The sequence below is a fragment of the Manis pentadactyla genome, chromosome 1 (genome assembly GCF_030020395.1).
Source record: "Manis pentadactyla isolate mManPen7 chromosome 1, mManPen7.hap1, whole genome shotgun sequence".
Lineage (NCBI taxonomy): Eukaryota > Metazoa > Chordata > Mammalia > Pholidota > Manidae > Manis > Manis pentadactyla.
In genome coordinates, this window is record NC_080019.1 from 169,484,350 (window position 1) to 169,501,883 (window position 17,534).

Here is a 17,534-nt window from a genome sequence, read left to right on the forward strand (position 1 = left end):
AGGCCTAGGAAATTAGTGATAATATGTGACACAGAATAGGGAGGAGGGCTCAGCTCTCCATCACCACAATCAATTTTAGACTTATCCCTCAGAAAAAACCTGCCCCCATTAGCAGTCTCTCCCCATTTCTCCCTAACCCCTTAGCCCCAGGCAACCACTAATCTATGTTTTATCGCTCTAGATCTGCCTGTTCTGGACATTTCAGATAAATGAAATCATACAGTATATGCCTTTGAGTCTGACTTATCCATTCATCCATGTTGTAGCATTTATCAATACTTAATGTCTTTTTATTGCTGAATAATATTCCATTGTGTGGATATACTACAATTTATCTATCACCGGTTGATGGACATTTAGGTTGTTCCCACTTTTTGGTTCTTATAAATGATGCCTCTGTGAACATTTGTACACAAGTTTTTGTGTGGATGAATATTTTCTTGGAAGCTAACTTATTGAGCCAGGCATGTAGTAGCATTTTGAAGCTTTCTGGATGCTCAGAGCTCTGAATGAACAGTTGAACTGTGGGAATGCACGCCCACATTCCACCTCACCTTCCTCCAGGGGACCCCAGCCGAATCCCGAGAGAAGAACCGGGAGTGTATCCTGCTCCATTTCTTTGATGATCATGACATCTGGCACTTCCTCTCTGCCACTGCCCTCTTTTTCTCATTCTTGGTGAGTTTATAATATCTTCTTGTTAATTTCTTCTCTCTCACATCCTGTATTTTTTTCCTTCCCCTTTTCCTTACACCATCTTTTGTATTTCTAATTTCCCTTTCCAATTCCTCATTGTAACTCAATGTACACATTTTTTTTTCACATTGTAGCCTTCAGATATTTATTTCCCTTTTCCTTTTGCTCTTCAATATTTTAAGACAAAGAGCAACAAGATGATTTTCCGTAACTGCACAAGGGTTGGACTGAATTGGTTATGAGACTTCACATGCATGGGACTCCCCCACAAATTCCCATACCATTAAGTTATTCTTCCCTGTGCTCTGCTCACATGCCTCCTTCTCTTCCAGTCTCACAGAATATCCTACAATTATTTTACAAATTCCTGGAGTGGCTCAGGATAGCAGCCAGGCCTCTTGCCTTCTAACCAATCTGTTCCAAATCTCTCCCATAGTCCCTCCATTTTTTTTTTTTTTTGGCCCAAACATCTTCCCAGAAGCCAGGCACGTTGGAATAACCCAGGGTGATAACTCCTGGCATCCTTTCGTCCTAGTTTCGATTTTCCAAATTAGAAGTCCAGGGTGGCTATACACGGCTTCAGTTGGCAGCTAACGCTACTGGTCCTTCTGGGCTCCCAACACTGCCCTCTATAGGCAGCCTGTGTGGCCCTATAACCTCGAGTGGAGCAGGGATACCCCCTAGTGGCCAGTTTGGGAAGTTTAACCAATCCCTTTAAACATCGTCCCTTAGGACTTTATTTTTGATAAGTCACCTTCATTAGAAAGAAAGACCAGAGAAGTGGAGTGAAGGGTTCCGTGTGGAGAGAGTGGTGGTAGAAGGGGACTGAAAATGGAAGAGGAGGGTACACTGCGTGTACAGCAATATTCTATTAATAAGACTTCATTTCCTTTAGTTTTCAACCCAAATGTCCCTTCTAAAAAGGGCTTCCCTGGCCACCTTACGAAAATATTTTTCCCTCTCCCCATCCCATACTTCCCATGTTCCCTCCATAGTTTAATTTTTGTCCTTAGTACATATTCTAACACACCAACTGTACTCATGAATTGGCTTCATGTCTGAAGCCCTCTCTCAACTGTAAGCTCCAGGAGGGAAGGTCGCTGTCTCATTCATTCCAAGCTGTATCTCTAGCATCTAGGAGAGCACATGATAGACTTCTGACAAATATTTGAATTACTTAGCAACTGAACTATGTAATTATAGCAAGTGCCTGTTAAGAGCAGGGCATTGCAGAAAGCTGCGAACGCCGCAGGAGACAGGAAGACAAGGAGGCTGTGGTTTCAGTCCGTGTGCGTCGAGAGGGGAAGGAGCAGGAGAGAAAATGACTGGGAGTGCGCATTCCTTTCATTTCTCTGCCCCTCTCGTGCCAGGTTTTGTTGACCCTGGATGATGACCTGGATGTGGTTCGGAGGGACCAGATCCCCGTTTTCTGAGGCTCCAACTCAGACCGGGAGAGGTAGAGATCTATCTTGGTGCTGTTTCATGAAAAATACCGGGACTGCCGCAAAGTCACCACTGCCAACTGTTCCACTCACCCGCTGGCGCGAGGGCTCTGCTACCTTCACGGGGAAGGAGGAGCTGGAGGGAGGTTCAAACCTGCCAGAGGGAGGCAGAAGGGAAGGCGCGGCCGCGCGCAGAGGCTAGCCGTGAGAGTCGGGAGACACCCAGCCCTTTCTCTTCGCAACTCCGAGCTACACAGGGACAAAAGCTGCCTCCAAGTCAACTTGCTCCTTCGGGGCCCCTCTGATCCTCGCCTGACGTCCACCGGCAATGGCAAATGAGGTTGCACTCTGTCCAGCTGCCTCCATGCCTAGAAAGGCCAGCAGCTCAGGTTTCCTGTCCAGAAACTTTACGTGGGCCCCTTTGCACCGTGCCAACATCTAGACATCCCAAAGCACCAGTCCACTTCCCCAAGGCCCTGGGATGAGGGAGTTCCTCAGAGTCTAGTAGGGGGGTGGCCTCAAGGCCCCACCCACCTGGGGTAGATGCTTTAGAAGCACCAGCTAGTCTCCTCCTCGGAAGGAATGATGGGTGCTTCCCCCAGGTTCCCTACTCCATTAGAAGGACCCTGGACTGGGCGTTGTCACACACTCCCCCCAACAGGTAACTGGCTCTGGGAGCAGGCTCGGCGGCTTGCCTCTTCCTTACTGTCTTTGCGTCACTGCTCTGTGTCAATCCCCTAACTCAGGCTCTGCCTTCTTGGGAAGGCCCTGTTACCCCACAGACCAGCTCCAAGGTGGAAGAGGAAACAGGAAAAACTCTTCTAGCGGCAGGAGGAGCAAAAGAAATGACCAACAGTGCTAAGAGACTGGTGACATAGCATCAAGCAAACAGACCTCACCTGAAGGACTTGGGCTCCGGGAGCAAAGTCAGCAAAGGCACAGGTGTTTCCTCCCGCCTGCAGTTCAAACAGCTCGATTCTGTGCCCACATCACTGCTGGTGAAGATATAAGTGCTCTAACCAGGAGCACCGCACTAGAAGTCCCCTGCCACCAGCCAAGCGCCTCGCCTGTCACTTCATGCACGTCAGGGGTTCCACACTCTCTCCCTGCCGTTCTCTAGAAGTAACTCTCAGAGGGAATGCATTTTGCTCTTCCTCTCTAGTTACAAAGAGCGCAGCTGATTTAGGATTGTCTCCCAGTTGCACCTGGTTCTCATTCTCTCCCCAGTAAGGCGTTGAACAACTCAGCATCCCTCTCCACGTTCACGCTGTCTGACAGCTCGGACCTGAGAGGCCCCACTGTGGCCAAGCCTACTTACCTGGGGTCTGATGTAGTGGGAAAACAAACATACAAATGGGCACACCAGTGTATATTTGTCTGTGAAACTGAAGTCACTTCTCACCTCTGCTGTCTTGATCATTCATTAGAGAAATAATCAATCAGGCATTCCTTTTAAAAAAAAATGTATTACTTTGTCTCTAAAATAGTTGCATAATGTTCAAGACAACATTTTGGAATTTTGAAAAGCAAACTTTAGCTGATTTTAAAAACACAAAGAGGATTGTAATGAAACATTTTGTGATTTTTTTTCTAAAATGCCCCAGGTTTGTCACTGATCTTCTGTTTTTCCGTATTCCTTAAAAATTATTGACCTCCACAGGCCATATGAAGGCCACCCACCAAATGGTTGTGTCAGTCTAACATCTAAAACCAATTTTGCATTGGTTTAATGGTGGCCAAATTGACCGAAATCTTTTATTTTAATGTGCTTATGGTTTCAAATCCAAAAAAGATCCATTAAGGAAATGCAAATTGTCTGTTCACATGACATTGTGACCTGAAGTGAATGCTTTGTAAGACACATTACCTGTTCAGTAGCTTGTTTGGGAAATAGGTCCTTGGAAATGGGAGAGGCCCTGTCTTGAGAAGAATGGATCGATCTGCCGTATTCTCAGCCATTTTCTCATAACATCTGTACTATAAACTCACACATTGTGCTCAGTTTTGGTCTCTGCAGCAGGACTAAAACCCAGACCTGCTTCATAAATATCAATCCCAAATGTACTTGTTGCTAATTCTTTCTGTAGTGCTGATCTCATGGTTGGAGGACACAGTAAGTTGTCCAACTGCATCCGAGGAGTTAATGGAAATCCTGGAGTGGGGGGCACCTAGAATCCCTCATAGCTGGCTGGTCCCTCTTCCAGGTGTCATACAATGCCTATGGGTCTTTTGCCTGATCTCACGGACTTCTTCAAAAGAGAAGGGAAGGTACCTCTGAAAGCGAGTTCAGCAGGAAGGTAATGGGAAGAAAACACACTCTGAAGAAGCTCTTGGCAAAGCAGCACACAAGCAATAAGAGCAGTTCAGCTGGATCAGGACAGAGATGTGGCGGCCAGAGGCGCAAACTGTGCACATAAAAAATGACCTCTTCACACCTCCGATGAATGCTGCAGAGGCAGCCCCACCTGTTGACGCTGGATGGTTGAGGGATTAGCCAGGTTTTATTTTAGCAGCAGGAGAAGCCAGTGGAAAACCAGTCTATCTGGGGAAGGGACTTTCCATGACTGAAGGAGATCACTGAGCCAGCCCATGGGGCAGACAGTGGCAGCTGCTTCCTTTGTAGCTCCAAGCAGCCGCCAGAATGTTCTATGGGGTCACAAAATGCATGTGTCAATAAATCAAGTAATGCCCAAATGTTTCTCATTCTGGGAGGTAGTCTCCGTGTAAAACTTGTGTGAAAGAGGGAGACACAAAGATAAACATTCTTCATAGAAAGAACAGTAGAGTCTGAGAAACATCCTTGAGTCAGTCTTGAGTACAATATGTTTACCTGCTTGCTGTGTGACCTTGAGCAAGTTGCTGGAGCTCTCTGATCCTCACCTACCCCATCTACTTGACAGTACGTGAGGATGACAAAAGTGGTAATGTGCAGAGCCCAGGAGCGGTGGAGGCACAGAAAAGACCCTCACCCCGCACCTCTAGACCCTCACAGGGTGGCAAGGCAGGGGCATCTCTCTCCTCCAGGGGTCTCCACTGAAGCCAGCTCTTCTTCCTGTCCTCATTTCCAGGAGGCCTATGGGTCTTTTGCCTGAGCTCACAGCCTCCACCCTCGGAAATACTGCCCAGAGTTTTCAAACCTCCGGCCCAGCCCCAGCTGCCCTTTATTGTTGCCCTTCACTGCCTCTAGCCCCTTAATACTCATTTCCACTCAGATGTGAAATTGCTCCCAAAGCGAGGGCCAGGTGGAAAATCTGGCTGTGTGTAAGGTCACACCTCATTACTGCCATCTCTGCCCTGGGAATCTCGAAGAAAACCTAGATTTTCTCCTCTCTCCAAGAGCAATTACTACCACCGGTCAGGGAAAGACACATGCAAACGTTCACCCCACCCTCCGCACCCTAGTCACCAATGTTCTGTAAGGAAGCAGGGATGCTCAGCCCCCTGGAGAGGTGCTTCAGCCTATGGGGGACAAAACAAGCTCCAGGAGGACACATGAGAAAGTCACCCAGGTTTTGAGATGACTCTGAGGTCCCTGGTGAAACTGAGAAGCATTAGGAATAAAGATAGGATTTGCCTCTGCCGGAAGCAATGTGAACCCTGGTTTACCTGACTCCACCCAGGTTGTAGTCGTCTTTTTGTTTTGCTGTTAATGCTGTTTGATGGAGACAAGGTACATTTGTGTGACTGAGCTTTCTTGTCTCCTCAGTATGAAAGCACCATTGTCAACAGGGTTAAGTGCCTGCAAAATCTTAGGCCTTAACACCCACAAATTCAAATAAGCTTGGCAAGATCAGCCCTCACCATGGAGTTTCTAAAGGCCATAGGACTGGTTTCACCAGGACAGGACAGAGCTGAAAAAGGGACCCCTACTCTGTGAGCCCCAGGGAGGTACTTTTTACATCATATGACTTTCCTCAGTGTGGTCTTGCTATTTTTACTGAAATGTGAAGACTAAGTGGCTACCTCATCCACACAAACTACCCTTCACTTCCCTGATCTTAGGGAAATGGAGCTCTGCCCTCTTTCTAAATATCTCCAGATAAGGAGATTTTATAATTTTCCCTGAACTTTAAAGTTTTTTAAGTTCTTTGGCTCTATCCTACATCCTTTCCATTGCCTTGAAGTTCCTGTCATCTCAGACTTACCCACTTCATTGGAGATGAGTAATAGCTAACCGCTGTACTTTAACATAGTGTAGCCTTGAAGTCATATCACATTTCAGTCAAGCACTAAATAAAGTCTAGGTGTCTCATTTCTTGTTCAACATTATAGTTATAGCTTGGAAAACAAGAGATTTAAACAGTGAAAGATTTTCAAGTCAGGACAAGAGGAATCTGACCTATAACCCCACTACAGCTAGCTCCTGGTCCCCTAATTTATTCTAATTTTTGACATTCTTCATGGACTCAAAGTCATTTAAACAGAAGAGTATCCAAAATAATTCAAAAGCTCTCTATTTCAGGGTGCTATAATATTGCCACCACAGAAAGGAGGTTGGTTTGTGTTTTATGATTTGTATTACGTTGCTAATCCCAGCCTTTCCCACGGCTCAGCAGCCAGTCCTCGGCAGGCCCCTTTAAGCAGGGAACAAATTCAGGTCTGGGGCTCACTCTGCTTCTCTCTCAGTGTGGGACACCTGGCAAGGTAACCTGTTTTAAGGGCCCCATTTACCCTTTGTCTTCTCCTTCCTCACCATTTCTCTGTTCCCTTACATAGAATCAGAACTCTGCTGCAGCCAGTTGTCAGTCAAGAAGCATTTGGGCCAGGCACTGTGAGGATGGGCACAGCCATGGGCAAAATGCCCATAGTCCTTCCGTCATGCCATCTACAGTACAAAATGGGAGATAGATATGAAACAAAGCACTACAGTTTGTTCATTATAGGTGGGAAAGAGCTCCAAGAAGAGAATGGCCTTATAAGAGTTATTAGGTGCAGAACAGAAAAAAAGTCCAAATAATAATCAGTAATTTTTATCCCCAGATGTGAAGCCCTAAGTTGCATCTCTCTGACAACAAAATGGCCAGGAAAAATATTTGGTAGGTCTCCAGAAGAGACCTCTTTAGGGAAGCAAAGGTTTTCTCCATGTGTGGCTCCCAGTTCAATTACACAAAGAAATAAAATAATGAGAGGAGAACCTGGCTCAGTACCTGAAAGGAGGCTGCTCTCAGGGATGTGTGACTTTGAAGGAATACTATGGCCAAGCTTGCCCCAAATATGAGACTTTCAAATTGACTTTCGGGTGTTAGAACCAAGTAATAATGAGGTGGATGGAACATTAAGGAGAAGAAAACTGAGAGGGAAGAAATGGGTAAACCTGGAAAACTGCACTGAGATCCAGCTGCAGGTCAGATTGGGCAGTAGTGTTTTCCGAAAGCAGAAGAGAACAGATGAGATTTTAGGCTGAACCGACCCTGAAATCTCTGACTGTGGAAGGTGGCTTCAAGCAGGAGGGTGAGGTGCGATTTGACTGGGACCCGCCGGGGAAGACAGCTGCAGCTTTGAGTCGTGGAAGCTGAAGGGTGGGCGAGGAGGAGGAGAAAGTCGTTTGCTCCTAGGAGCGCAGGGCAAGCGTGATGCAGAGAGCCTGGGGAATGCGTGCGAGTCTGTAAACAGAGGCGAGGGGCCGAAGGCAGAGGGAGAAAGTTTTCATGCGGTGCATTTGTGGCTCTGGTTTTGTTTCTTTGTTTTCAGGCAGGCAAGAAAGCAAACTGAAGGAGAGCCTGGGCCTGCTAAGCTGAAACCACGGAGGTGGGCAGTATTTTAACTATTATGTTTGCACTAACAGGGAAGCAGGCAACCTGTTGGCCTCACACCTGCCCTGTCATGCCCAAAGGAGAATTGTGTCCTTCCCAGATGAAAAGGCAAAAGTTAGAAAAATAGCAAGATGCTCTGAACGGACCACCCCAAGTTTTTCATAAGAAAAACAAAAATCTCTGTTTTAATTTCAGCAGAGAACAGAGCTCTAGAGAGAAAGAGATCCTTCTTCATCCATCCTTGAAGAACCAGAAGAGCTCCATCTCCCTAATGCTCAGGCACTCACCAGCTCCTCCCCGTAGAGCACCGGCCTAAGGTTCCCCATGGGACTTTTTAGTGGAATTTTCCTACTGGAAATTACTGCCCTCAGTTCCCATCTCTAACTCCTAGAACATTAAAATTGGCAGAATTGATCATTAAAACAGCAAACATTTGCCATCAGGCATTCTGTTAAGAGTTTTACACATACTACCAGATGTAATCCTGAACCCCTCCCCATGAAATCAGTATTATTACTATTACCCCAATATCCCAGATGGAGAAACTGAAATTTAGCGAAGCCACTGTTCACTATGAATGGTGAAGAAATGAGTGGTGTGGAAACCTGGATTAATAGTCAGAAATTACTAGGTTAGGTAACAAGACCAAGAAACAGAGGACAGGTTGTTTTGCAATGAAAGTTCAACTTTTATTGGTGCGTATCTATATATGCAAAATACACAGCCTGGAATTACGTAACCTGCAAATGTATTAACAAAAAGGAAAGGTTTTTCCAAACTTCAAAAGACATGTGTCTGTTGTAAACCCAAGTAACCACAAAACCTACTGTGCTTTAGAAAAACCATCCAGTGAAAACTACAGCCCTGGATCATTTTGGCTGGAACGCCTGGATTCATATGAGGACTGCTGCTTCAGTGTCTAAGCTTGTGAAGTTAAGAACCAAAGGGCTTTTTATAAACTTAATGATTGCCCTTGGCAAAGGGCTATAGACTCAAAGATTCATTTTAAAGTAAAATATATGTAGCAGAAGGTGTCAGGTTTCCACCGGGAGCCTGTTGGTTCAGAAACAAAATTAACAATGGCGAGAAAGTACAGGAATGTAATGGGGTTTTTTATTTCCTAAAAAAACATACAGAGACTCAAAAAAAAAGTCAAGAGTCAAAAAGTCCCCTGAAGTTGCCTCTAAAACTCATCTATGCTGGTGCAATAGATCAGGTGGAACCTACAACTCCTGCCAGTGGCTGTTTCATCTTCATCCTTGGTGGCTGGGTCCTGCTCTCCCTTCTTATATGGAATGGTTCCATCCCTCCAAATTGACGCAGAGCAAGTACTGAACTGGGAAATCATAATCCTTCATTTGGGGTAAATGATAATGGTGATAAACGGTTCTAAATTTATCCAGAAATAAGACAAAAAAGCAATATGACTTGGTCTGAAATGTTGATATACTAACCACTTTTCTTCTATACTAAGCTCTCTGTTGGTCTTTTTCTTTTAATATTTAATGTGAATTTGCATGTCTGTCACTCAACAGCATTTAAAAAAAATGGGATTTAACCTAATTGAAGCAGAAGTTCCCAGAAAACTTCCCTGAAGCAGTAAGTTCTCCACTACTACAAGCTGGCTACCACCTCTTTCCAAACCACAGATCTGAATGTGACTAAGCACTGTGAGAAACCAACACCCAAACCAAACCTGCATAGCACAAATTTAGTTAAAAGCTAGATCTTCATATCTTCTGAAAAATCCATAACTTACTTGGTCTTGTGAAAAATGAAGTGACACATTGATACTAGTTGACCAACCTACCTGACTTCTGAACTTACGTAGGCAGCGAATGAGTATTATCTCCTTAATTTCTCACAGAAAGAACAAACAGTCAAAGAACCTGAAGCCACTGACCAACGAAGTCTGTCCCAGTGGAGCCTTGCGTCTCAGTCTCATGTGCAGGGACGATGGAAATGAGGAAGGTCATGAAAAAGAACCACCACTTTACATTCAAATATTCCCATGCAATTGTGCGAAAATATCTCCAAATACAAAACCTCATTTGTCCCTCACAACAACCCTGTGAGGTGGACAGGACAGATAATGTGTCAACAAATAAACTAAGATGCAAAGAAGTTATATACCATTTGTCCAAAATCACACAGCCAGGTAATGGGAGCCAGATGCAAAACAGCACCTTTTTCTTCTTCCATAGAGTAAAATACCTTGTAGAATTCATTGACTCAAGAAATTTATCAAAAGAAAACCAACATCACTTCAGACTTTCATGGACAGTTTTTTCTTAACCTTTTTATTTAGGTATAAAATGTATTCAGTAACATACAAAATGTGCACTAATCTTAAGTGTACATAGATCGGTGAACTTTTACATATGTGTGTACACACATACACACCACCAATGTCACCACCACCCACATTAGGATACAAAGCATTCCCAGCATCCTCGTGCCTCTCCTGTGTGAATCCCTGCCCCAGACATAACGGCTATTCTGACTCGTCCCTTCATAGGTGAAGTTTGCCTATTCTTGAACTTCATATAAATGAAATTAGGTGGTGTACTCCTTTTTGTCTGGCTTCTTTCAGTCGATATGTCTGTGAGATTCATCTGTGTGTATCAGTAGCTTCATTTTGTGCATACATGACATTTCATTTATTCACTCTCCTATTGATGGAAGTTTGGGTTGTTTCCAGTTTGGGGCTGCTGTAAAGAAAGCTTCTATGAAAATTCTTGGACATGTCTTTCGCTGAACTTAAAGACAAGCATTTTTCCAGGGTAAATAGGCAGTGCACTTTGGAATTGTTGTGTTGTAGGGTAGATCAGTCGCCTTCTAAAGGATACTGCCAACAGTTATCCAAAGTAGTTCTACCAATTTACACTCCCGTCAGCACCCTATGAGATCTCTAATTATTCCACATCTTTGTCTGCACTTGGCATTTGTCAGTTCTTTCACTAAATTAGCCTTTCTGGGTGAGAGTGTAATGGTATCTCATTGCATTTTATTTTGCGTTTTTCTGATAACTACGGATGTTGAGCATTTTTCATAGACTCCATTGGCCATATATGTGAAGGATTTTTTTCAGGTTCTTGGTCCATTTTTCAAATTGGCTTACAAATATTTTTCTTTAGATATTTAAATCTTTGCCAGTCTCTGACATGATGAATAGAAATTATTAATTTAAAAAAAGTCTAGTAGTTTTTTACAGTTGTGATCAGATGCTATTGCTTATGGTTTCTTCTAGAACACTGATTCTCAAAGTTTTTAGCCTCAGGACCCATTTATACTCCTCAAGATTTTTGAGGATTGCAAAGTCTTTGAGTTATTTTTATCAATATTTATCATGTTAGAAATGAGAACAGAAAATTTACAAATATTTATTAATTCTCTTAAAGAGGATAAATTAATTACATGACACAAATAGCATTTTAAGAAAAATAACTGTATTTTCTAAAACAAAAAAATGTAGGAAGTGTGGCAGCAACATTTTACATTTTCGTTAATCTATTTACTGTCTGGCTTAATAGAAGATACCTGGATTCTCATCCTGATTTCTGCCTACACTCTGCTGCACTGTGTGTTTTGCTTGAAGTATATGAAGAAAATCTACCTTTATAGAAATATGTAGTTGGACAAGGGAGTAGTCTTTCTGGATAACTATAAACATTCTCCTTTGATACTATACTGAAACTCAACAAATGGTAGATTCCCAAAGATTAGCAGCAATGTAGAAATTGAAATTATGTTTTCATGTTGCATAATGTTAAAATCACTGGTCTATCTTGCAGTTTGAATGAATCTTTTTATCCACGCATGATTTTTTGGTTTACTGAATTGTGAAAATCTTCTACACAGTTACACACTGAATTGTATAATTACTAGTTTTGTATATATATATGCACACACATACACTGTTTACTGATACCACCACTGATTTCACCAGAGGTCTTCATGGGAACCTGTTAAGCTCACAGCAGTGGGCACAGTGATGGGTGCATTTCATTCATTTTCCTAGAAAATGTCTGCCAAATACCCAAGTCTAAATAAGCACAGATTTTACTCATTCTTTCAGCTAAAAATAGTACTCTGTGAAGACAGCCACTATTTCATTCCCTAACTCATACACTAGTACTTTCCTTATGACAGCCACCATACTCTGGTTTGCAGCTGAGTTCTTTGTTTCCTTTCTATGTGCTCACAGTCTACTAGACATTAATGCAGTGTTTAAGAAGAATATTGAAAGGAAGTATGCTCCACAATGGAATGCTATTCAGCCGTAAGAAAGAAACAAATTCTACCATTTGCAACAACATGGATGGAGCTAGAGGATATTATGCTCAGTGAAACAAGCCAGGTGGAGAAAGACAAGTGCCAAATGATTTCCCTCATTTGTGGAGTATAACAACAAAGCAAAACGGAAGGAAAAAAACAGCAGCAGACTCACAGACTCCAAGAAAGTACTGGTGGTTACCAAAGGGGAGGGTTGTAGGAGGGTGGGTGGGGAGGGAGGGAAAAGGGGATGGAAGGGTATTATGTTTAGTACACATGGTGTCGGGGGTCACGGGGAAAACAGCGTAGCACAGAGAAGGCACATAGTGGATCTGTGGCATCTTACTACACTGATGGACAGTGACTGCAGTGGGGTACGGGTGGGGACTTGATAATATGGGTAAATGTAGTAACCACAGTTTTTTCATGTGAAACCTTCATAAGAGTGTTTATCAATAATACCTTAATAAAAAATTTTTTAAATAAGGAAGTATGCTCAAGAGTCAAGATTCATGAAGGACATTCTAAAGTGAAACTGGCTTTTTGTTTTTTACTGTGAGTTTATGATTAAGAATACAATGACTATTATCACGGTAGTGGTGCCACTGCATTGATTTGTACTAAAGTACAAGTTTTGCCCACCATTGCTTTTGCACCATCAGTGCAAATGTCAGTACAGTGTTAGGCATGCCACATCTTAGTACTATCATAAATAATTTGACCTCACAGATTCTCTAAAAGGATCTCAGAGAACCCCAGGCATTCTGGGGACTACGTTTTAAGAGCCACTACTCTAGAAACTTTAGTGTCTGACCTTTTAGAGTTAGGTCTATGATCCAACTCACATTAATTCTTGTGTATGGTGTGAGGTAAGGAGGTCTACAGGTTTTTTCTCCTCCATGCTGATATTCAATTTAGTTCTACTGTCTGTCCTTGTGCCAATATCACAGTGTTTTATTTCTTGGAGCTTTGTAGTAATTAAAAAAAAATTTTTCAGAGGCATAATTGACATATGACATTATTTTAGCTTCAGGTATACAAATAATGGTTCAATATTTGTATATATTGCAAAATGACATCTAGTTAACATCTGTCACCATATATAGTTACAAAAAATTTTTTTTCTTGTAAGGAAGACTTTTAAGATCTACTCTATTGTAGTAACTTTTGAAATCTGGTAGTTTAACTCTTCTTTGCTCTCAAGATAGTCTAGGCAATCCTAGGACTTTTGCATTTATATAATTATTGTATTAAATATTATATAAATTTTAGAATCAGGTTGTCAATTTCCAATATCCCCTCCAAAAAAATAAAAGAACACTGTAGTGATGTCAGTGGCAGTTGCATGAACCTATAGAAAAATTAGAGGAGAATGGACATCTTTATGACATTGTGTAGTTTCTGCATTTGGAAGCGTCTCCTTTAATTTCTCCCAGCAACGTTTTATAGTTTTTGGTAAGTAGCTTTATTTCTTGGTAATGCACTGTCTGGGAACAGCAATAAAATGTTGCACAGATAGGTGATAATGACCATTCTTGTCATATTCCCACCTTCAGGGGAGAATCATTAATCATTAAGCATGATATTAGCTGTCATAGTGTGTTTCAGGATTTGTTTGGTTGGTTTTTGTAGATGTGTGTCAGACTGAGAATGTTCCCTTCTCTTCCTATTTTGTTTGGAGTTTTTACCATAAATGAATGCTAGATTTTATCAACTGTTTGAGTTACTATTTTTTTCTCTTTTATTCTGTTAATACAATAAATTGCACAAATTGATTTAAAATGTTTAAACAACTTTGCACCACTGAAATAAACCCCATTTGGTTGTGATGTACTTTTCCAATATTGCTAAATCCAATTTGCAGACATCTTGTGTAGAATTTCCACTTCGATGTTTGTTAAGGATGTTGGCCTATCATTTTTCCTTTTTTTTTTTTAATTAGAATGTTGTGACAGGTTTAGTACCAAGGTTATGTTACCTTCTTAAAACAAGTTAGGAGGTGATTCCTCTTTATTTCATGAGTGTGGTAGATTGGTGTTATTTCTTCCTTTAAAGTTTAGAGGAATTACCCACTAAAACCACTTGGGCTTCAAGTTTTCTTTTTTGGGAAGGTCTTTAAAAAATTACAGCTTTATTGAGATATAATTTACATACGTAGAGTTCACCCGAAGTGTACCTTGTAACCATTTTTTAGTGTATTCACAGAGTTGTGCAAACAATATCAAAATTTTAGAACATTTTCCTCACCCCAAAAAAGAAACCCCATAACCATTAGCAGTTGTTCCTCACTTTCTCCCAAACTCTCTAATCCTAAGCAGCCACTAATCCATTATCTGTCTCTACAAGATTTGCCTCTTCTGGACATTTCATTAAGATGAAATCATACAATACATGTTAGGAAAGTTTGTAATTATAGATTCAATTTGGCTAACGGGTGTGGGACTGCAAAGATTTCCTATTTCTTCTCGTGTCCATTTTTGCAAATAGTATTTTTCAGTAATTTGGAAAATCTTTCATCTAAGTTGTCGATAATATTGGCATAAGGCTATAAATTATCTTTTATGTTTTTAATTTTTGTATGATTGTTTGTGACATTCATTTTTTTGGATTATTTGTATTTTCTCCCTTTTCCTGATCATTTTTTCTAGGAGTTTGCTATTTAATCTTTTCCAAGGATCAATTTTGGTGTTTGTTGACTTTCTCCATCATATGTCTGCATTTCCTTCTACTTACTGGTCATATTTTCTTGGACATTGTATTTATTTCCTGGATATTGTACATCAAAGAACTGCAGATTGAAATTGATGTTATTTTCCACCAGAGAATCACACTTTTCCTTTGTTAGGCAGATAGGAAGTTGGGCTGAGTGAGAGCTGGGATGCCGTTGTAGCTAGATTCAGTTCACTTCTGATTTTAAATGTCTTGAAGGTGAGACTACCTTCCTCTTGCAGGAATTTTTCTCTTAAGCTATGAAATTTTCAACACAGACTCATCAAATATCCTCAGGAAGAAAAAAAGGCAGGCCACACATCTTAGCTCACCTAGGGAGAGCTTTTCTCTCTCTGGAATTTTGTTCAGATAGTCCTCTTATATTTGATGGTTTTCAGTATCTTTTAAAATAACGTTTTTCCTAATTCACCTTTTTATTTTGTTCTAGCTGCTCTAGTGGTATTGATGACCTGCCACTAGCTGCTATATCCTACCTGAATTGCCCTGTATAGCTTTTCAAAGAGATTTAAGTTACTGAAATCATTTTCCCACAACATTGGACAGCTAACAAACTTTAAAGTATACAGTTGTTATAACTTGAACATTCATTTCAAAGAGATTGAACTTAGGCACACTGGTTGCATTTTTGTGGGTTGTATACCCTTCATGGCACATTATGGATCCTTGTATAATCAAAATATATGGTACATCTATGATCTCTGTATGGGAGGCAATGCACAGTTGTAGAAGGACACTAAACACTTGATAGACACAATCCTGAGTTTTGATTTGAAACTTCCAAGAAGCTAGAACAGGAAGATATTATGAGCTTTATTAATTTCCTGGAGCACATATGGGAGTAAATCATCTCCAAGGCCCTCATTTTACCCAGTTTAATATTAGGATACATTTTGTACACTCATAAAGCAAAAAGTTCAAGTGTAAATGAGATAAACACTCAAGTATCTGCTGTTAGTTCAGTAGGACATACCAGTGCTTTTGAAATACCCCTCCTTGATACAATCCCTCTCCCTCCTTTCCTAAGACATATTCATTATACTGAACTTCGGGTTTATTGTTACTTACTTTATAATTTTTTCCACATTGGTAGGCTATCCCTAAGCAATAAATTTTTTGATTTATAGGCATTTAAACTTTATAGAGCATTATACTTTACAAGTTCCTCTGCAACTCGTTTTTTCCCCTCAAGCTTCATGCTTGTAGATGTAGCCAAGCTGATGTAGGCAGCTGTAATGAAATACCTACTTCTTGTCCCAGGGTTCTGTGCTGCAGTTTCCTCCATTATAAGAGGAGGGTATCAACTGAATCATCTCTCAATACTCTTCCAGATCTGAAGTTCTAATTTTACATTTTACAGTAAGTACAGAAGTATACAGTTTTCTCTAACTATATATATATATATACACACATATACATATCTAATGTGTATATTAATCAACAATATATGTATTACGATTTGAGGTTTACTCTTTGATCAGGAACACAATCCCCATTGGAAATTTGTCATGGCATCATTTCCAGATATTTTGGCAAAATTGAAAGATTACCTAAGTATAAAACTTCAGTATGCAAGATAAGTCATCTTAATACCAACTTTGAAGAGACACATGCAATGATCAGAAAAGACAATACACAATGCAAAAATGCAAAGTTTATTTTCTTAAATAAAATACTATATTCATATCTATACAAATAATTATTACAACCATTAAAATGTTACATTTACCAATAAAATTTTCAAAACTTTGAACAAGAGCATGGTTCAGAATATTCACACCCACCCTAATACAATGTATTTGTAAAAAGATGTCAAAATAAACAGGACCTATTCTTATTTACAACTGTAGGACAATCCTGATCATATTATACATATCTGCTCTGGATTCCATTACAAAACAAATTAGCTCCCATTAGAATTACAAACCAGGTGATTTACAGTAATAGGGCACAGTGCACAGCAGACAGTGCTGGCAGGAAACTAGATACAAATATTACACTATTGAAAGACAACACTTAGGTTTTTTTCTGGTGACTGCCTTACAGTAAGCTTCTCACCCAGTATATCTATAAATAATTTGTGAAGGTAATTATGTTCTCAGATTTTTCCAACTATTTTTACCAAAATGAATATATATATATATATATATATATATATGTATGGCCTGCTTAAAGTGGAAGCAAATCTTTTCTTCACAGTAACACAACTGCAGCATTTTAAGCAACACTGTCTGGTCCCTTTCTTCTTGGAAGATCAACAGTTCAACCCCCCTTAAAGGTTACCACTATAGTCAAGTCCAGTGCCTCAGTGACCTCACAGATGAAAAATGGTTTTAAGACTTAGGGGATAAAGGAGGAGAGATCCAAAAAAGTGGAGATGGGATTTAGGTGGAGTAAACTTTAAGTTCCTAAGACGTAATATGGTGTATAGCTGACACAACTGAACCCAAACAAAAACTAATGATCATCTTTCTTTTTAAGTATTAAATCACAAATGAAGAGTTATCCTATGTCTCATGTAATTTCTAGTGACAGTCATCCAAAATAACACCAATTTGGATAATATGCCCAGTACTTTCAACCTAAATTGGCTAATGTTTACGAAGCATCTGAATACATAAGCCAGAAAAAAATTACAGTT

At 40.7% G+C, this 17,534-nt stretch overlaps 1 protein-coding gene across 8 annotated transcripts in view; it reads left to right on the top strand.

Annotated features, from left to right (window-relative positions):
* SIDT1 (SID1 transmembrane family member 1) overlaps positions 1–3,000 on the top strand; it is a 90,064-nt gene extending 87,064 nt beyond the window's left edge. For all 8 annotated transcript variants that reach the window (XM_057502711.1, XM_057502710.1, XM_036929593.2 and 5 more), the window contains 2 exons: positions 565–678; positions 2,067–3,000. In XM_057502711.1, the coding sequence (XP_057358694.1) occupies positions 565–678; positions 2,067–2,129 (177 nt within the window). In that variant the 3' untranslated portion in view covers positions 2,130–3,000. The remainder of the gene's footprint in view (positions 1–564; positions 679–2,066) is intronic.
* The last annotated feature ends 14,534 nt before the right edge of the window (positions 3,001–17,534 follow it).